At 38.8% G+C, this 24491-nt stretch overlaps 2 protein-coding genes and 2 pseudogenes across 3 annotated transcripts; 3 read left to right on the forward strand and 1 right to left on the reverse strand.

Annotated features, from left to right (window-relative positions):
* Window positions 1-282: 282 nt before the first annotated feature.
* On the reverse strand, window positions 283-18466 carry dcaf17 (ddb1 and cul4 associated factor 17). Its single transcript, XM_087829638.1, has 14 exons — window positions 17903-18466; window positions 17725-17828; window positions 16832-16922; window positions 16609-16745; window positions 16426-16504; window positions 15977-16066; window positions 15759-15866; window positions 15306-15408; window positions 14799-14941; window positions 5213-5322; window positions 5031-5115; window positions 4744-4827; window positions 714-869; window positions 283-630 (listed from the first exon to the last, which is right to left on the reverse strand). The coding sequence occupies exons 1-14, from the start codon at window positions 18071-18073 to the stop codon at window positions 523-525; spliced, it is 1569 nt and encodes a 522-aa protein (XP_087685764.1). The 5' UTR covers window positions 18074-18466; the 3' UTR covers window positions 283-522.
* Window positions 7234-9328, forward strand: LOC148098273 (uncharacterized; annotated as a pseudogene).
* On the forward strand, window positions 10450-12462 carry LOC148098274 (uncharacterized; annotated as a pseudogene).
* mettl8 (methyltransferase 8, methylcytidine) lies at window positions 18033-23177 on the forward strand. Of its 2 annotated transcripts, XM_035906810.2 has the most exons (11): window positions 18036-18119; window positions 18921-18981; window positions 19288-19444; window positions 19921-20012; window positions 20111-20472; window positions 20592-20641; window positions 20997-21057; window positions 21743-21882; window positions 22288-22394; window positions 22523-22588; window positions 22882-23177. In XM_035906810.2, exons 3-11 carry the CDS (start codon window positions 19293-19295, stop codon window positions 23034-23036), a joined length of 1185 nt encoding a protein of 394 aa, XP_035762703.2. In that variant the 5' UTR covers window positions 18036-18119; window positions 18921-18981; window positions 19288-19292; the 3' UTR covers window positions 23037-23177. The 2 variants fall into 2 exon arrangements, with proteins under 2 accessions (XP_006788547.2, XP_035762703.2); XM_006788484.3 differs by lacking the exon at window positions 18921-18981 and having other exon boundaries at window positions 18033-18119.
* The last annotated feature ends 1314 nt before the right edge of the window (window positions 23178-24491 follow it).

The following is a 24491-nucleotide window of genomic DNA, read 5'->3' on the forward strand; positions in this document are numbered from 1 at the left end:
GTAACCCATGCATGTAAACAGACCCGCAATTTGCATGCGACAATCATTTGTGAAACGTGACACTGTCACCACATTTAATCTGCATGAGTGCACTGCAGCTGGCAAATCACTTTTCTGAAACAAACTTTATTAGGATGGCATCAGGCAATTTTATCAGCTCTGACTGTTAACATCAAGCAAACAATCGCATAACTATCTCAGATCCTGGCTCAGAGCAAATATCAATATCTTACAATTTGGATATGCATGACGGAAAAAGAGAAGGCTGAAATACAGAGCAACTTGGAAAAATAAAATATTTTATTTTTAGAATAAAGGAAAAAAGTGAGATCAAGTTTAATGGTACAGACTTAGCATAACAGAAAAAAATAGTGATAATCAAGAGTAATCATATGAACTTAGGATGCAAAGATCCATATATTAAAAAAACAAACAAAACATAAGGGAAGGAAATCATATTACAAAAAAATCTTAAGTGATTATGAAAAGCTTTACAGCAGCTTTGATTCAGTTTTGCACCGCTTATGTTTTGGTCATGAAGAGTTTGTAAACATGGCAGCAGAACTTAGCGTTCTTTTGTTCAATATGAACAATCGTGTCTTTGTCGAAGAACACCTCGTTTTTATTTGTCTGAAACAAAAGAGAAGAGCACACATTAATCCACATCCAGACTACTCGCCCTGATGTTTGCATACTCATGTCAAGTTACACACCTCATCCCAGGTTTCAATCAAATCGATCGTCCGCAGTAATTGTCCGGTCTGGTTGTCATGGAGTTGGATGCACGCTCTTCCTTCTCCCTCCTCGCCGTTGGTTACCACGATTGCCAAAAGGTCAAGCTCATCCTCATATTCCACCATTCGGAAAGTCTGCATAATCAAAAGGCCGTTGTGAATTAAGTCTGTGAAGGTTCTCAGTCATCCAGGTCATTGTAGTCACTATGAAGAAAAGCGTTTCCCTTGCTTTTCAAGCAACTTAAAGAAGTCCAGACGCTTTTCTTTGCAAGCTTCTTTGACCATTGTGAATTAAGTGCTGCGTACCATGTTCTCTTTAATGAACAGCTCTAAGAGCTTTTACTTGCCTGCAGTGTTTAAACCTGAAAGCTTATCAGTGAAATTCTTCAGAGGACATTACCCAACACATATCTCACCTGAGGAAATGTGTAAGGACAATTAAATGTATAAAAATCAATTGAGCTGCCATCCTGAATATTCTGCACTTTAAATAAATATGCAGGGTTCTTTTTTATTCTTCTAAAAATATTTTGGCGCACACCAAAGAGGCTTTGGCTTTCCCCCAGGAAAAGGAAACTCCCACTGGCTCTCTGCCTTATGTTACATGGAGACCAATTTAGGTTACATACATACTCTCCTCCAAAGTCCCATTTTGAGCCAGGAAACCTCTGAAAGGTGTTTTTAAGGACAGAGGATCTTGTATGATGACTGAATTCGACTTAAGATCCTCATTCATTTTGAATTTTTATTACTGAGCTGTAAATCTATTTAAGCCTGGTGGGGTGTTGACAATACCTCATCAGCGTCTTACAGCTGATTGGGGAAGAAAAAACTGTTTTGCATGAAAATTCAGCTGAAAAGAGAAATAAACCCTGCATCAGTTGGCTATTTTTAGCTGCAGATTTGCAGTATTAAGAGGTATTTACAGGAGAGGAAGTGTAGGCAGGATTGAGTCATGTCTGCCATGATGGAGAAAATTGTCAACAAAAATTTCTTTAGTTTAGGTCAATTACAGAAGAAAAACTAATATATATTCAATTCAATTCAATTCAATTTTATTTATATAGTGCCAAATCACAACAAAAGTCGCCTCAAGGCGCTTCATAGATACAGAGAAAAACCCAACAATCATATGACCCCCTATGAGCAAGCACTTTGGCGACAGTGGGAAGGAAAAACTCCCTTTTAACAGGAAGAAACCTCTGGCAGAACCAGGCTCAGGGAGGGGCGGCCATCTGCTGCGACCGGTTGGGGTGAGAGAAGGAAGACAGGATAAAAGACATGCTGTGGAAGAGAGACAGCGGTTAATAACAGACATGATTCAATGCAGAGAAGTCTATTAATACCATAGTGAGTGAGAAAGGTGACTGGAAAGGAAAAACTCAATGCATCATGGGAATCCCCCAGCAGCCTACGTCTATTGCAGCATAACTAAGGGAGGATTCAGGGTCACCTGGTCCAGGCCTAACTATATGCTTTAGCAAAAAGGAAAGTTTTAAGCCTAATCTTAAAAGTAGAGATAGTGTCTGTCTCCCGAATCCAAACTGGAAGCTGGTTCCACAGAAGAGGGGCCTGAAAACTGAAGGCTCTGCCTCCCATTCTACTTTTAAATACTCTAGGAACAACAAGTAGGCCTGCAGAGCGGGAGCGAAGTGCTCTAATAGGGTGATATGGTACTACAAGGTCATTAAGATAAGATGGGGCCTGATTATTTAAGACCTTGTATGTGAGGAGCAGGATTTGGAATTCAATTCTGGATTTAACAGGAAGCCAATGAAGGGAAGCCAAAACAGGAGAAATATGCTCTCTCTTTCTCGTCCCTGTCAGTACTCTTGCTGCAGCATTTTGGATTAGCTGAAGGCTTTTCAGGGAGTTTTTTGGACATCCTGATAATAATGAATTGCAGTAGTCCAGCCTGGAAGTAATAAATGCATGAACTAGTTTTTCAGCGTCACTCTGAGACAGGATATTTCTAATTTTAGAGATGTTGCGCAAATGGAAGAACGCAGTCTTACATATTTGTTCAATATGTGCGTTGAAGGACATATCCTGGTCAAAAATGACTCCAAGGTTCCTCACAGTGTTACTGGAGGCCAAGGTAATGCCATCCAGAGTAAGAATCTGGTTAGATACCATATTTCTAAGCTTTTCAGCGCCGAGTACAATAAAATATATCGCTTTTTGAATAAATAAGAAGAAAAAGATCTTATTTATATTAAGAAACAAATATATATATATATATAAATATAGCTAAATTAATAATAAAAATGCGGATATTGTGTTTGCTTCTTGGTTTAAATAAGAGAACAATCTAATCCAGATTTGTGGATCTGTTTTGTCAGATCCAAACCCTCGGGGCATGCAAGGGACTTCGGGGGATGTCTTGTTCTGCTCTTGCGCTTGACGAAGGCGGTCACACTTTTCTCCTCTCCTCCTCTCCCATATCTTCCCTGCTTAGCCTCTTATGTCCTTGTCTAGTCTCGTGTATTTTTGTATTACTTTTCCCTGGAACACTCTCTCACAGTCTGTTGTCTAAAACCTAAAAGAGGAATTATGGATTTGATCAACTGGTCCCTGAATGCAATTGACACTCAAGAAGTTTGGGCTTAGGTGAGCCTGAGTGCTGAAGATATCTACCTATTCGGAACCATAGTAACAGGGTTCTGGCGGATCGGAGCTGGCTTGGCCCTGACTTATCGAAGAATTAAGAAAGTGGAACCGGCTGTTCAAACCCCCACAAAGCTGCCCGCTGGGATTGAAACGATGGGAAGAGGCGTGAGTTTCTCAAAATGGGCTCATTGAGTGCAGCACGGATAAGATCTTGAAAAGGCTTACAGCTGCCGTGAATACTCAGAATAAGATCTCGGAGTGCAGACTGGATTACATCTCGGAAGGGCTCACTCAGAATAACATCTCTGAGCGCAAATTGGATGACATCTCGAGGAGGCTCACTGTCGTGAGTTCTCAGAATCGGCTCTTTGAGCAAAGGAATGACAACATCACAGAACGCAAGTATGGCGAAGCTCGCAGCTCTCCAACGGGAGATTGAGAGACCAGTGTTGGACTGTAGAACTGCTTTGAAATTCATATGAGCTGTTCGCACTAAAGTAAAAAGCACCATCACTTCATGCGGATACCCTTTCGGCACCAGCTGCGGTCGCAAGGCTGGAGCCGACAAAAACACCCTGATAACGACTGTGTTTAGTCTGTTCCTTCCCATTCCATGCAAGGCCACCTGGGTTGGCAGGAAGACTGTTTACTTAGCCTAGCAGGGCGAAGGACACTGTCTCAGCTGAACTATGGACACGCACACACATACATATACACTGATATGCACACACTCATCCCCCCTCCCTTTCCAAACGCCTTCGATGCTTGTTCCCTCCTGGGAACACGGCGGGTCTGAGCCCGCGCTGGAATGGTAGCGCTGGGCAGGATGGCTGCTGTGTGTGCTTCGGATTACTCCTCACCCCCCACCCGACCCTGTGGCTTGTCATGTCTTTCCCATTGTAGTGTATATTTCAGTGTTTTTTTTCTGTAACGCTACCGATCTCCAACCTGTATCCCCATGTGATGTCTGTGTTGTGTGTGTAAGGTCGGGGGGGGGGGGGTGGTGGTCCTATTTCACTGCAGGGCAACCTGCACGTGGCGAATAAAGCCTTGATTGATTGATTGACTGACTGGTGTCTGGCTTCAAAAATGACAGCAGCAGACGGTCTGCTTGATCTGGCATGCTGTGAATTCTTGATTGGGATCTTGGGAGTTTTTAGATTTTGTCAACACCTTGCTGTTTTTATGGTGAGGCAAGCCACAACATCCTACAGGAGGAGCCTGCTGGTGTACTCCAGAGGGGTATGTATGCTCTGTCATAGTGCATCTTAAAGTCACTCAAGTAATTAACAAGAATGTCAGGACCCTTACTGCATTGTAAGAGGAAGAAAAATATTATTTACTTCCTGTCACTTTCATATATTGGTATTTAAGTAATTTAATTAGATCCTATTTTTACCTTTTGAGATGGGTCATCATCCAGCTGTTGAAATCTTCTTTTTACTGTGCGGCCTGATGAGGTCACAGTGACTTGGGAGATAGGCTACAAGAGATGGAAAGCATAAACTTTACATTTTCTGAAATTATAAACAATACGCATACAGTTCACCTCTATAGAAGACTTCCACCTCTGTTGTAGCCAGGCTGATTTATTGTACAAGGCTGATCCATCGCAGGCCAATTAAATTTATTCAGAAAGCAAAGGACAGCAACTAAAAATCTCAAGCAAATAAATTTTACACTTACATTGTTTCGGTGGGTTTTCAGGGAGAAATCCTCAACGACCTTAGATGGCAGAGCACTGTTCAGTTCACTGAGGATTTTTAGGACACTGGAATATAAAAAAAACAAAACACAAATATTGTACAATAAGTATATTTGGCAAATAAGATAATATGATGATGTTAAATAAATACCGGAGCACTCACTTTATGGTGACAGGTCCCACATGGATAATTCTTCCTGAATCATCAGGATGAAAGAAGATCCCGTCGTTCTCAAGAGAGTATGAGTCCATCTCTTGTACTCCGTTTGTTGCCTAATTTAATAAAATCAGAAAGCAAAAGATGCAGATTTCTTACAGTTTCTAATTAGCACACAACTCAAAGGCTCTTTCCATCAGGTCTGTTTTCTTGACAAAAAGGTCAAGATGCAAAGAGCAGGTGAGAAAGACAGGAAGTCAGATACAACAAAAAAACAACAGTGCAGAACATTGTAACAGACCCACGACCGACACATTCCCAAGGTTACATTAGTGGACAGTCTAAGCCTATGTCCACACGTACATGGGTATTTTTGAAAAGATTTTATGATTCTATCCGTTTGGGCCTTTCATCCGCATGTAAATGGCGTTTTGTGTCACTGAAAACAGAGATTTTTTTTTAAAACTCCTGCCAGCGTGGAGATTTTTGAAAACTCCCTTTTTGCATTTAGGTGTGGACGAGGAAAACGGAGATTTACTCACGCAACATCAAAGGTGTGCACCGCTTTTGATGTCACACTGTGCGCCACGTTATTGTTTACACGGGATTAATTTCTATAATGGCGGACATAGACGAAATACTATTGCTGTTAATCTGACTATCTGCATTTTTTACACTCTTACATATACAGGCGCAGTTTCTGTCCCTCCATTTAGAAAGACAGGCGTCAGAGAGAACTTCGGATGTGGCTTCTACATTTAACACAGACGCTTTCACAACCCAAATCCAGATGTTGGTTTTGAATAAATTTAACTTTCAAGGTCCATTTTTAAGCTTTTCCAGCACATTACTAGAAAAAAAGAAAAAAAGAATACATGTTCCGCTTATCATCACCTCAGTAAGGCCAAGTAAAAATTAAAACAAATCATTTTAGCTTGACTTAAATGTCCTTTGTTCCCCTTTTGTTAAAACATAGAAAACTGCACCAAATACAGACAAATACTGAAAAAGGAAATGGTGCACTATGCATATAGTGTACAAACTCAAAAAACTAATTTCTCTTAAAAATAAAAATTACAAATGTGAACAAATCAACTTGTTAAAGATATTCATCTCCACTTGAACAAAAACAACCCCACAAAACAAGAAAACTGCACCAAACGCTCCAATGATACACAGCAAGGCCAAATTAATAAGTCTTCTCATCAGATATTGATCAGATCTTTCTAATGTGACACAAAAAAGGAGACAGATGTTTGTTATTTTAACTAGTTAAGCACCTACACCCCCAAAAATGTGGGCAAAAGGGAGGAGATCGCGTTTAATCGATTATAATACGAGGTCAGAAATATAACTGCCGACATGAGTAGTGTCCACAGAAACCTCTGAATCTCAGCTAAAAGCTCATCTAAACCATTTCTACAAACACCAAACAAAGCAAAGACACCAAACAGTTAAAAGAGCAGTTACGTCACCATGAATCTGTGGACAGGTAATATCCATATCTTGATTTATGATTTTCTGGAGTTAAATGTGAACCAAAGCACATTTTCAAAAGGTGTTATATGATATAAAATACTTTAAAATTAGGCAAGGGATATAAAAAAAACAAATCTAATTTTTCTATGTTTGAGTCACAGCAACTTTGACATAGTAACATCTGCAGTAATGTTTACAGCTCTGATGACATCTCACCAGTGTTAGCTTTATTTTGACACCAAGACTGTTTACACAGAGTTTGTAATTGCAGAGAAATACATTTATTTTGGTCATTTCATGTTCGAGCAGGAAGCTCACCCTTCTTGTTATACCCTTTAGATGAATACAGAGTTTTTTAATTAAATACATATTCTTTGAATAATGTTCCCTTTTATAAAAAGTAGGATAATTAAAAATATACATGAAAAATAAAAATTACTATGGTAAATGGTCTGTATTTGTATAGCGCTTTACTAGTCCTTAAGGACCCCAAAGCGCTTTACACAACCAGTCATCCACCCATTCACACACACACATTCACACACTGGTGATGGCAAACTACATTGTAGCCACAGCCACCCTGGGGTGCACTGACAGAGGCGATTGACAGATTATAGCTCTATCACGTAGAAAAAAAACAAACCAACTAGTCTAAAACTAAGAAACACTTAAATATTAAGTTAAATTTGAAAACTGTTTAAAAAAAAATATATCCCCATTCCACATTCCAAAATGTCATGTGACAATCTGATTGGCTTAGGACTGATGATGTCACAAGGATCTTTGATCCTTTGAAGTTTTTCCTTAAGTAGGGGTGAGAAACAGCAATTTGTAGTTCGTGTGTTTGCAGCCTTCAAACGTTCACTACAGAAACATTCGGAAACCTTTCAGAGTCATCGGATACAAACGCCAACATGTATCCAAGATTACGGCAACCAAGACAAAAAGATTACGCCGCCTCTCCTTCCACGCGTGGCCGGCCAATTTCTCCAAATGGCCTCTTATCCATCCAAAGGGCATTACAGGAGAGTAGGAATGAAAACAACCATCTCCAGAACAAAATTCAACAAATTGAAAAAGAAAAACTTCACCTGGAGAAGAAGTGCTTACAAATGGAAGCACAAAACAAACACCTGGAAGAAACACTACAGCGCCAGCCCGACATCAACATTATTAACGAGGGCTGGGGGATCAAGTTTGCTCAAGCCAGAGAGCAGATTGTATTCCTCATCAAAGAAAACAAGAAAAAGAGCGCTGAAGTTAAAGACATGTCCGAGCAGCTTCAAGGCAGGAAAGCGACGATTGATAAGATAGAGTGGGATCTCCAATGCATGGACCAAAAGAATCAGCTGCTCCAAAGAAAGCTTGATGAAGCTGAAGAAAAAAATAAAGAAGTCCTCCAACAGAAGGAACAACAGGACACAAAGCAAAAAGACCTGCAGCACGAACTCCAAGGCATGCAGGAAAAGTACAGAATGGTGAAGGAAAGGTTGGATCAAACACTGCGCCAAAATAAAGACCTTCTTCAAGAGAAAGAACAACAGCAGGAAAGACTGACAGAAGAAAAGTGCATTATCAAGGACTTTGAGAGTAAAAATCAAAAGTTGCAAGGATTCTGTAATGAACTGAAGGTCAAAACAAGTGAGCTGGAGGGAGAAAAGGAAACACTGGAAAAACGATGCTCACAGATGCAGAAAAGGATCGATCACATGGCGAAAAACAACTCAGAGCTCATTAAGGGGATATTGTTGGAATTCAACAACTTGAAGCGGGAAAACACAGAAATGCAGGCCCAAAAGCAAAAGCAAGACAAAACGCATGAAGACCTGCAGTGTACGCTCCACGATATCCAGAAAAGAAATGAGCAGCTAGAAGGCATGCACAAAGAAGATCAACTGAGAAATGCAGACCTGCAGAAGGCAAAGCTGACACAGGAGGCAACATCCAAAGACCTCAAAGAAAAGCTTGAAGAAACACAAGCAACATTAGAACAGGTGGAACAAACATGCAAGAAACTTGAGAAGCAAAACACAGAAACCATCGATGAGTTGAGAACCCTCATCCTGGAGAAAAAGGCGCTCGTGGAAAAGTCCATGAAAAAGAAGAAAAGATTCTTCAGCTTGTTCCGGAAGAGGGACAATACTGCTTCTTCAACTGATGTAGCCTCGTCTTGCTCCACCTCTGTTCACCCCCCAACCAGTCCCGGCAGTTGACTGCCCCCTCCTGAGCCTGGTTCTGCCGGAGGTTTCTGCCCGTTTAAAGGCAGTTTTTCCTCCCCACTGTCGCCTAGTGCTTGCTCAGAGGGGATTGTTGGGGTTTTCTCTCCTCTACCTTCTTTCTTTATTTACTTGTTAACTTTTTGTTCTTACCTCATTTAACCTTGTTTCTTTATTTACTTGTTAACTTTTTTGCTCTTACTTCGTTTTACCTTGTTTCCTTATTTACTCGTTAACTTTTTTGCTCTTACTTCGTTTTACCTTGTTTCCTTATTTACTTGTTAACTTTTTTGCTCTTACTTCGTTTTACCTTGTTTCCTTATTTACTTGTTAACTTTTTTGCTCTTACTTCATTTAACCTTGTTTCCTTATTTACTTGCTTGTTTAACTTAATAAACCAGTTGAATTTATCCTTTGAGTATTGTTCATCTAATCTTTACAGAGTTTTTCCAAAACACTTTCAAACATTCAGATCTGTCTTTCATTTTCTTCTTGAAACCTCATGAACGGTGAACTAAAAACTCTGGAACATGGTTTGAAACACTGAAATTGTTTCAGCTGAAATTGGCAAAGTCATACGTGCGTGCGTGCGTGTGCGTGTGTGTGTCACAGGTGATACGGTGTCACTAGTCCGGTCATCATGTTTAGGCTCATTCACTCCAGAATTGTTTAGGCCAAATCTTTCAAACGGTGTCATTGCACACACTCTTCAATCACACAAATGCAGGATTAATCATTTGCAGTATCTTATCTGATTTATTATGAGAATGTCATGCCTGATCATTTGCACCCACACCATCAAAAATAGGGGCAAAAGGGAGGAGATCGCGTTTAATCGATTATAATACGAGGTCAGAAATATAACTGCCGACATGAGTAGTGTCCACAGAAACCTCTGAATCTCAGCTAAAAGCTCATCTAAACCATTTCTACAAACACCAAACAAAGCAAAGACACCAAACAGTTAAAAGAGCAGTTACGTCACCATGAATCTGTGGACAGGTAATATCCATATCTTGATTTATGATTTTCTGGAGTTAAATGTGAACCAAAGCACATTTTCAAAAGGTGTTATATGATATAAAATACTTTAAAATTAGGCAAGGGATATAAAAAAAACAAATCTAATTTTTCTATGTTTGAGTCACAGCAACTTTGACATAGTAACATCTGCAGTAATATTTACAGCTCTGATGACATCTCACCAGTGTTAGCTTTATTTTGACACCAAGACTGTTTACACAGAGTCTGTAATTGCAGAGAAATACATTTATTTTGGTCATTTCATGTTCGAGCAGGAAGCTCACTCTTCTTGTTATACCCTTTAGATGAATACAGAGTTTTTTAATTAAATACATATTCTTTGAATAATGTTCCCTTTTATAAAAAGTAGGATAATTAAAAATATACATGAAAAATAAAAATTATTATGGTAAATGGTCTGTATTTGTATAGCGCTTTACTAGTCCTTAAGGACCCCAAAGCGCTTTACACAACCAGTCATCCACCCATTCACACACACACATTCACACACTGGTGATGGCAAACTACATTGTAGCCACAGCCACCCTGGGGTGCACTGACAGAGGCGATTGACAGATTATAGCTCTATCACGTAGAAAAAAAACAAACCAACTAGTCTAAAACTAAGAAACACTTAAATATTAAGTTAAATTTGAAAACTGTTTAAAAAAAAATATATCCCCATTCCACATTCCAAAATGTCATGTGACAATCTGATTGGCTTAGGACTGATGATGTCACAAGGATCTTTGATCCTTTGAAGTTTTTCCTTAAGTAGGGGTGAGAAACAGCAATTTGTAGTTCGTGTGTTTGCAGCCTTCAAACGTTCACTACAGAAACATTCGGAAACCTTTCAGAGTCATCGGATACAAACGCCAACATGTATCCAAGATTACGGCAACCAAGACAAAAAGATTACGCCGCCTCTCCTTCCACGCGTGGCCGGCCAATTTCTCCAAATGGCCTCTTATCCATCCAAAGGGCATTACAGGAGAGTAGGAATGAAAACAACCATCTCCAGAACAAAATTCAACAAATTGAAAAAGAAAAACTTCACCTGGAGAAGAAGTGCTTACAAATGGAAGCACAAAACAAACACCTGGAAGAAACACTACAGCGCCAGCCCGACATCAACATTATTAACGAGGGCTGGGGGATCAAGTTTGCTCAAGCCAGAGAGCAGATTGTATTCCTCATCAAAGAAAACAAGAAAAAGAGCGCTGAAGTTAAAGACATGTCCGAGCAGCTTCAAGGCAGGAAAGCGACGATTGATAAGATAGAGTTTGATCTCCAATGCATGGACCAAAAGAATCAGCTGCTCCAAAGAAAGCTTGATGAAGCTGAAGAAAAAAATAAAGAAGTCCTCCAACAGAAGGAACAACAGGACACAAAGCAAAAAGACCTGCAGCACGAACTCCAAGGCATGCAGGAAAAGTACAGAATGGTGAAGGTAAGGTTGGATCAAACACTGCGCCAAAATAAAGACCTTCTTCAAGAGAAAGAACAACAGCAGGAAAGACTGACAGAAGAAAAGTGCATTATCAAGGACTTTGAGAGTAAAAATCAAAAGTTGCAAGGATTCTGTAATGAACTGAAGGTCAAAACAAGTGAACTGGAGGGAGAAAAGGAAACACTGGAAAAACGATGCTCACAGATGCAGAAAAGGATCGATCACATGGCGAAAAACAACTCAGAGCTCATTAAGGGGATATTGTTGGAATTCAACAACTTGAAGCGGGAAAACACAGAAATGCAGGCCCAAAAGCAAAAGCAAGACAAAACGCATGAAGACCTGCAGTGTACGCTCCGCGACATCCAGAAAAGAAATGAGCAGCTAGAAGGCATGCACAAAGAAGATCAACTGAGAAATGCAGACCTGCAGAAGGCAAAGCTGACACAGGAGGCAACATCCAAAGACCTCAAAGTAAAGCTTGAAGAAACACAAGCAACATTAGAACAGGTGGAACAAACATGCAAGAAACTTGAGAAGCAAAACACAGAAACCATCGATGAGTTGAGAACCCTCATCCTGGAGAAAAAGGCGCTCGTGGAAAAGTCCATGAAAAAGAAGAAAAGATTCTTCAGCTTGTTCCGGAAGAGGGACAATACTGCTTCTTCAACTGATGTAGCCTCGTCTTGCTCCACCTCTGTTCACCCCCCAACCGGTCCCGGCAGTTGACTGCCCCCTCCTGAGCCTGGTTCTGCCGGAGGTTTCTGCCCGTTTAAAGGCAGTTTTTCCTCCCCACTGTCGCCTAGTGCTTGCTCAGAGGGGATTGTTGGGGTTTTCTCTCCTCTACCTTCTTTCTTTATTTACTTGTTAACTTTTTTGCTCTTACTTCGTTTTACCTTGTTTCCTTATTTACTTGTTAACTTTTTTGCTCTTACTTCGTTTTACCTTGTTTCCTTATTTACTCGTTAACTTTTTTGCTCTTACTTCGTTTTACCTTGTTTCCTTATTTACTTGTTAACTTTTTTGCTCTTACTTCGTTTTACCTTGTTTCCTTATTTACTTGCTTGTTTAACTTAATAAACCAGTTGAATTTATCCTTTGAGTATTGTTCATCTAATCTTTACAGAGTTTTTCCAAAACACTTTCAAACATTCAGATCTGTCTTTCATTTTCTTCTTGAAACCTCATGAACAGTGAACTAAAAACTCTGGAACATGGTTTGAAACACTGAAATTGTTTCAGCTGAAATTGGCAAAGTCATACGTGCGTGCGTGCGTGTCACAGGTGATACGGTGTCACTAGTCTGGTCATCATGTTTAGGCTCATTCACGCCAAAATTATTTAGGCTAAATCTTTAAAACGGTGTCATTGCACAAACATTTCAATCACACAAATGCAGGATTAATTATTTGCAGTATCTTATCTGATTTATTATGAGAATGTCATGCCTGATCATTTGCACCCACACCATCAAAAATGGGGGCAAAAGGGAGGAGATTGCGTTTAATCGATTATAATACGAGGTCAGAAATATAACTGCCGACATGAGTAGTGTCCACAGAAACCTCTGAATCTCAGCTAAAAGCTCATGTAAACCATTTCTACAAACACCAAACAAAGCAAAGACACCAAACAGTTAAAAGAGCAGTTACGTCACCATGAATCTGTGGACAGGTAATATCCATATTTTGATTTATGATTTTCTGGAGTTAAATGTGAACCAAAGAATATTTTCAAAAGGTGTTATATGCTATAAAATACTTTAAAATTAGGCAAGGGATATAAAAAAAACAAATCTAATATTTCTATGTTTGAGTCACAGCAACTTTGACATAGTAACATCTGCAGTAATATTTACAGCTCTGATGACATCTCACAAGTGTTAGCTTTATTTTGATTTTATTTGACACCAAGACTGTTTACACAGAGTCTGTAATTGCAGAGAAATACTCCAGTTTTTTGGTCAGAAAAAAAACTGGAGAAAACCCCTGGGGGCCAAACAGGACCTGTTTGTGCTTTGGAGTTTGCATGTGTTTTGGATTCTGTATGTGTTTTGGATTTTGTACGTGCTTTGGAGTTTGTACGTGCTTTGTCTCTAGGGGCCACCGTATGCAAGGCAGCCCAGGTGGAGAAATTTTGCTTTTTAGACTCATTTTATTTCTCTATCTGATAAGAAAACTATTCAGTCAGACAGTTATTTGTGGTGAAATTAATACAGTTACAAGCACATTTAAGCACCACATCTGAAATTCAAGCACTTTTCAAACCTTGAAAAGTCTCTATTAAAATTCAAGGATTCCAAGCACCCATACGAACCCTGTCTACACAACAGCCAAAATACTGTCTTTAGTTATTAACATTTGAAATTATGAAAGCACTTGAAAATGTCACTTGAAAAGTAAAACAAAATTATCTGCCTTTCCAGAGAAACAAAAAATTTTCAGAACTACTTAAGGTTTTGTGAGGTTACAAAACCCTGTTTAGTCTTTCCCTCCCAGGCTTCTAAATTTCTGATTGGCCAACATTTGGCTTTTAGCGTTTCTATGTGGAGGAAGATATTTTTTAAAACTGCACGTGTGGACAAGATTAAAAAGAAAAAGAAGAAGAAAATCTCTGTTTTCAAAGATACCATTGTACATATGGACGTAGCTGTTACGTCCCTCTGCAGCCTCTAATCTGCTCAGTGTGTTCAGCTGGTGCTAATTGGCCACACCTAGTCAGGTGTGGATAAAAGCATACCTGAGGCAAGCTTCCCGGGGAGCTCACTAGTCTTTGCCTTGGTGGCACCAGCCATTTTAGCCGACCTGATATTCCATTTTAAGACAAAACCTCTGTTCACCTACACTCTGGTATTCGTCTCCTTTGTTATGTTGCGGCTTTGAGCCGGGTCGTAACATAGCCTAAACTACATTTTGAAGGCTGAACTGGAACTGGAAACCTCCCTTATCTTTACCAACTGACAATCTGATATCTATTCCACTTCATACTATAAAGAGTGTTATACCCCCCTTTGATTCTCCTGTTTTCTATTCAAGTATGTGTGGTATTTTCCACATGAACAACTCAGTGGAGAGATTATGTGAAAATAATACATAACACATAGTAATATCATCCCTAATCTGATACAATGTCATGGCTTCTCAATGGGAGAGAAGGCAGAGTTTAGAGATCAGCACAAAGGTAGTATTGTGAGGTGATTACAGGCTTAGTTCACTCCTGCTCTGTCCACTGACTGAATAGGAAGACTGTCAAAAACATTTGGAGCCCTTCTTACAATGACAACTCACCAGGGTCTGACAAATTTAGCAACAGCTCATTCTACCACAAACTGACTTATTACTGTCATGTTTTACTCAAACTACGACCATAACTAAAAGGTAATAATGAGGTAAATTTATAGTTGATGAGGAATTTTTAAATATACCATAGTGCCGTCCTTGAGTGAGCAGATGTGGTAGGTCCCCTCGTCTTTTTTACGAGGCGGTGTGTAAATGTAGTGCCATGGGTTTCCTCCAATCTGAACACTGTTTTCAGCACAAGAGACCTTGAAAAGTACAGGAGGGCAATCTGTGCAATGAGAAAGGGAAAAACAAACATTATGCTCACTTTGTGAAGCAAACATTCTTGATTAGAGTGGCTAACACTCTGTGACCCCTGGAACAGCAGCAGAAGAAAGCTGCTGCGGCAAATAGGGATGTTAATAAACAGAACCAAATATGTTTAATATCATGTTCATGTCAAGCACCATATTTTACATGATTCACAGTTCACAGCCTTGAAGAAGTCATTTCAGGCCCCTTACAGCTCGATTTAAGACAACTTTCTTCTTATTAGCTGCCTCACAAAAATGGCTTTATTAGTTATTTGAAGCTATGCATGTACTCAACTTTATGCAAAGATACTACTGGTTCTTAAAAAAAAAAAACCCAACCTGTGATTTGAATATTTAACGGGATACCAAACAGTGCATCTCCGACTGTTTTGCCACCAAGAAGAGGACTCTGCTTTCCAAGTGTTAGCTTCTCTGTCAGGTACTGAAAACAAAGAAAATGTTCATCATGTTCTTACATCCCAAAGACGTAAGAAGCAAGCTAAGCAGAATGATAATAAAACACTTTCTATTAAAGAAAAAAAAAAAATCACATCAAATTGGTAAATGGCCTGTATTTGTATAGCACTTTACTAGTCCCAAAGGACCCCAAAGTGTAGGCAGTAGGCAACGGGTGAAGTGTCTTGCCCAAGGACACAACGACCGACACTGTCCAAGCCGGGGCTCGAATCAGCAACCTTCCGATTACAAGGCAAACTCCCAACTCTTGAGTCACGATCGCCCCTGATGCAAATTCTGATGCATTCACTAATGTCTAAATAAACACAGACTTACTCTTTGGACAATGTGTTCGAAGCTGTACATTTTCACTGACTTATTGTTGTAATACAGTGCAAGGACACCTTGAACCAGATCAGCACCTATGACACCATTTCCAAACACCTACAAGAAAAAAAAACAAAAAACCTTTAAACAAAAAACTTCCAAAAAATGTACATTTGAAAAAAATGTAAATTGTATTTAAAAAACAAGCAAACAAACAAAAAACATACTTTTTTATTGATCTCCATAATGCCAATAACTTCCAAAGGGAAAACGTGAAAAATAGCGATGTGCATCACTGTATTCTGAGTGATACCTGCCTGTGGGATAAATCAGAAAAAAGGTCACATCTCCATCTCCTCTCTTCATTTTTATAGGACTTAGAGAAAAATAAATAATTAACTAACTGTCTAGTTGCACAAACAATAAATTACTACTACTACTACTACTACTACTACTAATAATAATAATAATAATTATAATAACAACAACAACCTTCTGATTTGAAACCAACAACCACAAGATGAAAAAAGAATAATCCTTAAATCTAAAGAGTAGTAAAAAAATGAAATGATAACAAGAGTCACGTACAGCTATGTTTAATTTAAATATAACATTAACTTATTATTGACTTTCTCTTACAAGACACAAATACTTTAAATACATGTATTCACTTTACCTGTCTGGCTAAAGTTGTTTCCTTGTTTTGAACAGATTTAACATAAAATGTCTCTTGCGAAACATCCCAGCCAAGATATCTACAAGATAACAACAAGCTATAAAGCTAAAAAGGCTTTAAAATGAACCAAATCTAAAAATACATTCCACTCAAAGGACACTGAAATCAGAACCTTAGAGATACCTGAACTTATAGTTTGGAGAGAGGTAAACTCTCTGCAGTTCTTCTCCTGTTTCAGCTGAAAGGCGAATTAGCCAGTTATTGGCCGTCAAAGCCAAGAGGCTTGGTTTATGATCAGATGGAGAAGATAAGGATTTTTCCTTTGGATGAGAACAAAAAAAAGAGGTAACACAACAGTCTGAAATTTTCTATCTGAGCAACACCCAGTTTATTAATGTTTACTTACAACTGGGCTGTGACACATCAACGCATCTTCAATTTTCTCCTGTTTGGACCTCGTTGGCAGTTTGTACAAAATCTGAGGCTCAACATGAACACTGAAACACATATACAAAATATAAAACATAAGCAGCTTGTCAGTGTTATTGGGCATACACAACACTTTCCTACTTCATTTAAAGCTCCTTAGATCATCTGCTCCTCTGTATCCTACATCACTGTTTCGCAAAAGCAACAATTTTTAACGAAGTTAAAATGACACAATGGGTTTTATTTTAATTGTACACATTTACATTAAATATCATGGCCATATCATGGCCCACCTGTTTTCACATTATTCATCAGACATCTATACTTTTCCCTGCCAGATAAGATAAGACAAAAATATTCAATATCTTCCACTGCTTTGAATGGTTTTCCGCATTTTTTTTAACAACTCATCAACTTGCTACGCTGTTACACCCATCTCCCTTTCATTCACACGCATCTATTCTGATTTGCATTCCTCTTCTCTCCAGAGCATACTTCAACCTTTCCAGGCTCTCTTTCACCTGATCCCTACTCTCACTACAGACAATAATATTTAATACACTCAAGTAAAAGCTTTAAAACATTATATATCCATTACATAAATGATTAAAGAGGTGATGATTTTCATTTGGCTCTGGCTATATCTCTTAAGTGTGTGCCAAATAAATTTATATTACAGGCCAGTGTAATATGAACACTTCATATTTAAAAAATTATATTTTGTATAGGTAGATTTTTAACAACTCATTTTTAATAGTGTATATGACCAGTGGAGGATTACTTTAACGTACCAAAATAGTCCTGTGTATATTTTGGCATGTATACGTGTTTAAAAACTGAAGCTAATTAAAGTTAGGACCCCATACTCACCAGCTGTAGCAGTGCTGGTAGTTTTCAAAGTATAGTTTGCAATTTTCGTACATTACTGTGGATTTTGAGGTCTTGCTCCATACTTTCGTGAAAGTCCGGTTTTCCTACAATATGGCAACAATAATTAATATGGTAAAACACCAACTGAAAGCATTAACACTACAAACTGTAACATTACCTGAAGGAGAATACCTCTCAGGATCTTCAAATTATGTCTGATTAAAGTCCCAGTATTCCCAAGACCTGTGCTCCTCCGGCTCAGCAGTTCAGCTGCGTTAGCGCTCCCCTTTCTCTGCTGTGGCGCCATCTGCAGGTGGTACGTTTTCCTACTGGGGGCTGCTAGCAGCATGACTAGATGCTGACTGAAGTGACCACAACAGCCCACCCAGAGCGAGGTAAGCACCGTACGGTTTTGTAGTCCAGCACGCTACAGCTGTTTTCTATGCTTCATGTTTTCAACGTCGTCGCGACCTCACACGTCCAATGACTAACATGAAAAGTTAACAGCTAGCTTAGGTTAGCGTGAGCTAAAGAACCTCGACATGTCGCCAACTTCGTCCAAAAGTTTTGTCTGCTATATGACCCAGAGGAACTGCTCGGAGGTTGCATGGAGGGTTAAATATAATTGTTGGGGTTAAGTTGGCGAGCATTGCTTTCGCCTGTCGACTGGGGTTGTGTTGTTAGTTAGCCCCATGCCTCTCCATGTTTTCACACGCGTCTTCTTCTACGGCACAATAGCGCGCTCGCTGTCCTGCTGTAGCGCACCCATTCGTCTGCACGTACCCTGACCAGAGATACACTTAAAAATCAGCTGCATCCTTTAGTTTCCGTTTTTATTTGCAGTAAAAGTCCGATTTTATATTTTAGGAATTATTATTCAAACTATATATCTTTTTTGAACATTTGAGCGGTGTTAGCTAAACATATTTGTCTGTGTGTATGTGTATTTAATCATTTATTTATTTTATTTCTGTTTTGTTTTGCTGTATTAAATTTGAGCTAATGTACTTTAAAGAGTCACGCTAACGTATTATACTAGGTTCTTTTTTAAGGATTTTGTTGCGTTGTATTTAAATGTTTATGTATTCTTGACTTTTGTTTTATTTTACTATTCTACTACTTTGAGCTCATTGTAGTTTAGTTAGCTTTTTGATTTTTTTTTTTAAAAACAAAATGCATGCATTTTCTATTTTCAGGACATTTCCCAGCTTTCAGGGCAAAAGAAGAGTTTATCGTATTCTGTTATTTTATTTACATGTATGTATTAACATTAAATAGACATTTGGATGGTGTCTTTAGGGGTCACCACAGCAGCTCATTTGTCTCCATCTCACCCTATCCTTAGTATTCTCTTCTGTAACAGGAACCCTGTGCCTTTCCTCCTTCACTACATTTATCAGTCTTCTTTGTGGTCTTCCTTTGTGTCAGCTCCATCTTCAGCGTCCTTCGATGCTAGTATCCCTCCCCTGCATGACATAGATATTGCTTCCACTAGTCTTTTTAGGCAGCGATGTACTGACCAGGGATTGTTGTATGTATTTAAACCTATGTGCACTTTTACAGAGTAAATGAATAAAGTGAAGAGGTTCTCTGTAGCCAAAGTGGCTGCAGTTTTCATCAGATTCTCTATGAGGTTAAAGAGCAGTGACAGTAGACCTTCAGCTCCACTGGGTTCACGGATTCTGACCAGTCCTGATGACATCTTCAAGCACAACATGTGGTAAGTGATGCGACTTTAATGAATATGTGTAAAAGTTGCGTTTATTATTCCACATAATAAGAAGACACCATGTAGCTTGTATATTGTATATGTGTTATATATAATGGGAAATGGCCTGCATTTGTATAGCGCTTTACTTAGTCCCTAAGGACCCCAAAGCGCTTCACACTACATTCAGTCATTCACCCATTCATACACACATTCACACACTGGTGATGGCAAACAACATTGTAGCCACAGCTGCCCTGGGGCGCACTGACAGAGGCGAGGCTGCCGGAGACTGGCGCCACCGGGCCCTCTGACCACCACCAGTATACTAATAATATACTATAATATATAATAATATACAATCTAAAATATAGGTCACAGGATTTCATGACATTAAAGCTAATTATAACAAATTAAATTGTGAGTCATTATAGTTAAATTGATATATTAACATTCAGGAGTTGCTTTAGTAATGTTTTTCATGTTAGGGATCATGTGCAATGGACAGAGGAGGACAAGGAAAATGCACGGCAGAAGGCGGAGGAAAATTCCACTGTACGACTTCCTTTAAACGAACAAGGCAAGAACAAAATATTTTAACACATTTAATTTGATTTTTGGGAATTACATGGAAACAAAAATGATAAAAAAAAAAGTTCTTGAATTCTGTCCTTGCAGGTAAATTTGTTACAGCAGCTTGCCAGTACTGGGACATGTTTTATGAGATTCACCAGGACAAGTTCTTCAAAGATCGCAGGTGGCTGTTTTTAGAATTCCCAGAGCTGCTGCCTTCAGGTGAAAGAGGCCAGAGCACAAACATGTGTCACGGTCATCAGCAAGCAGCCATTCAACTATGTAGTGCATCCAAATTGGACACCGAAACCGGAAAACATCAACGGTGCAATCCCATTGACCATCACAGGAATACAGACACCTTTAACTTTCAGGAGTCCTGTCAACAAGCTGCACAAGGAACGAATGAAGCTGCTGTGGATGATTCTGTTTTTCCTGGACAACGGGCATCCTTCAGGATCCTGGAGGTTTTTTAAAGTGTTAATATACTCTGTTTTTGTTTTATTTTTTATATAGGATGTGCATGTTATATTATTGTAACACAGATAATGTTAAATAACTGCTTTGCATTTTCTTCTCTTCACAGGTCGGATGTGGAGTTGGTAACAGTGTGTTTCCTATTGTAAATAACATCAAGTAAGTCAAAATGTTTCTCTTTAATGAATGATCATACAGATGTTTAGTATTTAATTGTCTCTATTATCATCTCTGTTGTTGACTGAGAGCAGAGCATACACATAGAACACAGTGGAAATTTATCTGTGAAGTTGTTGTGTTTTTACCTACATTAGAAAAAAAGTTTCTGCCGTTCTTCTATTTTCTCTTTAGTTTATCCTGATCTATGTCCTTTGGAGAAAAACAAAACAAAACAATTAAGGCACTTGTAAAAAACATGTGTTGAGCTACAAAATCACTTTGTTAGTGTTTTACAAGTACTTGTGGTTGTAATGTGATGATTCACAGTTGTTAAACTGTTTGTTTTCTTCCACAGAGAAACAGACTCATTTTTATACTGTTGTGACTTCTCGCCACGTGCCATTCAGCTGGTTAAGGTTAGCATCTGTTTCGAATGAAAATATAAAGTGTATACTGTATTATAATAATAATTTAGTCATCTACAAAATATTGCCATCCCTTAAATGTTTTGGGAAATAATTTAATTTCAGCAGCTGATTTTTATCTATAAATAAAATGTCTTTATCATAAATTTCTACCTAGATAGACACAGAAAAGATAAATATGACATCATGTGCAGAAATGTAGCAGAAGAAAAAAACATCACTGTTACATATCTCCACATTAAATAAATCTTACACATAGAAACTAATGTTAGTAATGTAAAAAAGATGGCATTCATATACACTCGCTAGCCAATTTGTAAGGTACACCTATTTAACTGTTTGTTAACTGATCCACTGGGACTTTCCCACACAACCATCTTTAGAGTAGCTAGGATAGGCTCCAGGCTTTCCTGAATTGGATAAGAGGAAGGATGGATGAATGGACGGATCATTTTTAGGGTTTACATAGAGTGGTCTGAAAAGGAGAAAACATCCACTGAGTGGCAGTTATTTGGGTGAAAATGTCTTCTTGATGCTGTCAGACAAGAATGACCAGACTGCTTCAAGGCGATAGGAAGGTTCATGAGAAAATGTCTCAGAACTGTACATGAGCTGCAACACCAATGTGATAATGACATGCTTAATAGATATAATCTAACTTATTTTCCTTGTGTAGAACCACCCAGACTATGATGACTCGGTGTGTCACGCCTTCGTCCATGACATTTGTGACAAAATGGCCACCTTCCCATTTCCTCCTCAGAGCCTGGATGTTATTCTGGCAGTATTTGTGCTCTCTTCCATTCATCCAGAGCGGTAGGTGAGGTTTAGAGTACAGAGATGGGAGACCCTAATGTCATTTATCACCTGCCAGCCAGCCCCTCCCCCTCCACAACCTTCATAACCATCCTATTGCCCAGCCTTTGTCTGAATATCATTACAAACCCCAGTTTGAAATGGAAATATTAAACCATACAGTTAAGTGCAAGATATTGAATATTCGGTGGTTTGCTTGACACTAAAAGTATAGATGAATTTGGGAAACATATGTAATATACTTGGGTTAAGCTAATACAAATGCACTGCTGACTGAAGTCAGTTATATCTCAGTGAATGCATTTCTCCTTGGTCTATATTTTACCGATGGCTGCAAGGATCACCTTAGCTGCAAGCCTGCTGCATTATAACATAATTTATCCAATAACTAAATTTTATTGACAGCTTGCAAGACGTTGTGAACCATCTGTCTGCATACCTGAAACATGGTGGTGTACTCCTTTTCCGTGATTATGGGAGATACGACTTCTCACAACTCCGTTTTAAGAAAGGTAAGCCTCCAGATATACCCGTGGTATCATTTTACCCTAATTTCTTATATATTCTTAATACATCTTTGTCTGTGTGTGAGATTCTCCTTTTTAAACAAATTCTTTGTCATTTCATCTCTAACATCCAGGACGGTGTCTATCCGAAAATTTCTACACACGCGGAGATGGAACCTGTGTTTATTTTTTCACAAAAGGTATTTCTACTTATGGTGTGTGGGTGTTGACACCCCTATTCTGATCAGTGCTATGATACAAGTTTGTGGTGTTTACAAAGATGGAATTTACATTTATTGGTGAATGGTTAAATATATGCATTATCTCAGATAAAACTCAATTCCAAAATTCGTAAAAAGGAAAATAATGTATAAAAAAACAGCTTCACGGTAATGCACACAAAACCGTGTTTTCTGTTGTCATGGCTTTCTTGGCAGAAAGAGAACCTGGACTAAAATTTTGGTTCCTGACTGTTGTGTTTTATGTTTTACAGAGGAGGTTCATGATTTGTTTTCCAAAGCTGGACTAGAAGAAATTCAGAATCTAGAGGATAGACGACTGCAAGTGAACCGAGGAAAGAAAGTAGTAATGCGCCGGGTGTGGATGCAGAGCAAGTACAGGAAACCATATCCACCTTCAACCTCTTAGCATCCCACCATGCACAGCTCTAACTGGAATTGTGTATTTTTCATACTTTTATACTTAAACTGGTTTATTTGGGCCTAGTAATAACTGGTTTTTTTGGAGGCAGCTGGGGGTAAAATATATAAAACTCAATAAAAACCAGTAAACAGGTGTTTGGTGTTTTCTACTTTATTTCTCATTATATTCATATTTAGATACTGACACAATGTTGTTGAGTCCAGGTGGGCTCGGGTACATGAACCATGCACTAGATGTTTTAAGGCCACTGTAAGAATGATTGACAGGAGATTACGTTCCATTATTCAGTAAGGCACATAAGCCACTTCAGGGGCGATTTTAGCCCATTTTTGGGGGTGCTTCAGCACCCCCAAAATGAATCAAAGCACCCCCAAAGATTTCTTACTTTTTTTGACAATATTTGCTGTTTGTGTGACACACTATTAAAAATATAAAAAGCATACAGTAGTGTACTTGTTTGAGACGTAACATTTTAACAACAAAAGTATAGATAACCCCCCCCCCCTCCCAAAATGGTTTGTTCCAGCTCTCTCCTGCTCTGGCTCTAGCGCTCTTGCTGCCAGAGCGATGGTGGCTGAGACACAGCGGAGCGGAGGTGTGAGTGCCTGGCTTAAAACAGGACATATTAGCTGCATTTAACCTTCAGTTACTCTTTATATAGTTAGGTAGGAGTCAGACCATGTTTCTTTTTAACTGAAAAACATTACACCAAGTAACCTGCAGTGTTGAAAATGTGTTTTCCGACAATGTTTGCTACCCTACAATCCGTCCTGCTCTGTAGTAAATTCAGCGACATTTCACCGTCCTGTTCCTCCCATTGAAATGTATACAGCCTATTTAAAAATCTAAAACTTTAAATTTTCCGTAGCCTAAAGTTGTTACCACTGTCCTGTTTTAAATGGATACTAACTAGCTAACTGACTGAATGCCCATTAACCTTATAACTCCTGTTGTGTGTGCGTACAGAGAGACAGCCAGGTTCATAATGAATATGAGGAAGTTTTTTCAAAAAAAGAGAGCCACATTCAGGTAAAAGTGTAAAATCAAATGATCCATCAATCAAGAATAATGTTGGATCAGCGTTTTAATGTGTATATCTTTTATTAGATGTTCATGTGGTTTGGTTATTTGCCTTTTGGTTGAAAGTACACTGAGAGAGGACTTTTTCATTAGTGATCTTAATAGAATTTTTTTCATATTAATGTAATTTTTCATCTAATTTAATACAATCTATTTGTGTATGATTGTCAGTCCAAAGAGGGAGAGAGGAAAGAGGGGAATGTGAGGAGAAAGGGCAAGGTCAGGAAGAACCAGGTAAGAAAACAGACAGGGAACAGTGACAGGCACAACAGAAACTCACACAGTCTGGAAGTTGTGTCCTCCCTATATTAAAGCTGCTATACAGAATCTGCAAAACAAACTGGGTTGAAACATTTTTGA

Source organism: Neolamprologus brichardi, chromosome 16 (genome assembly GCF_056152115.1).
Source record: "Neolamprologus brichardi isolate AB-2024 chromosome 16, ASM5615211v1, whole genome shotgun sequence".
Classification (NCBI taxonomy): Eukaryota; Metazoa; Chordata; class Actinopteri; order Cichliformes; family Cichlidae; genus Neolamprologus; species Neolamprologus brichardi.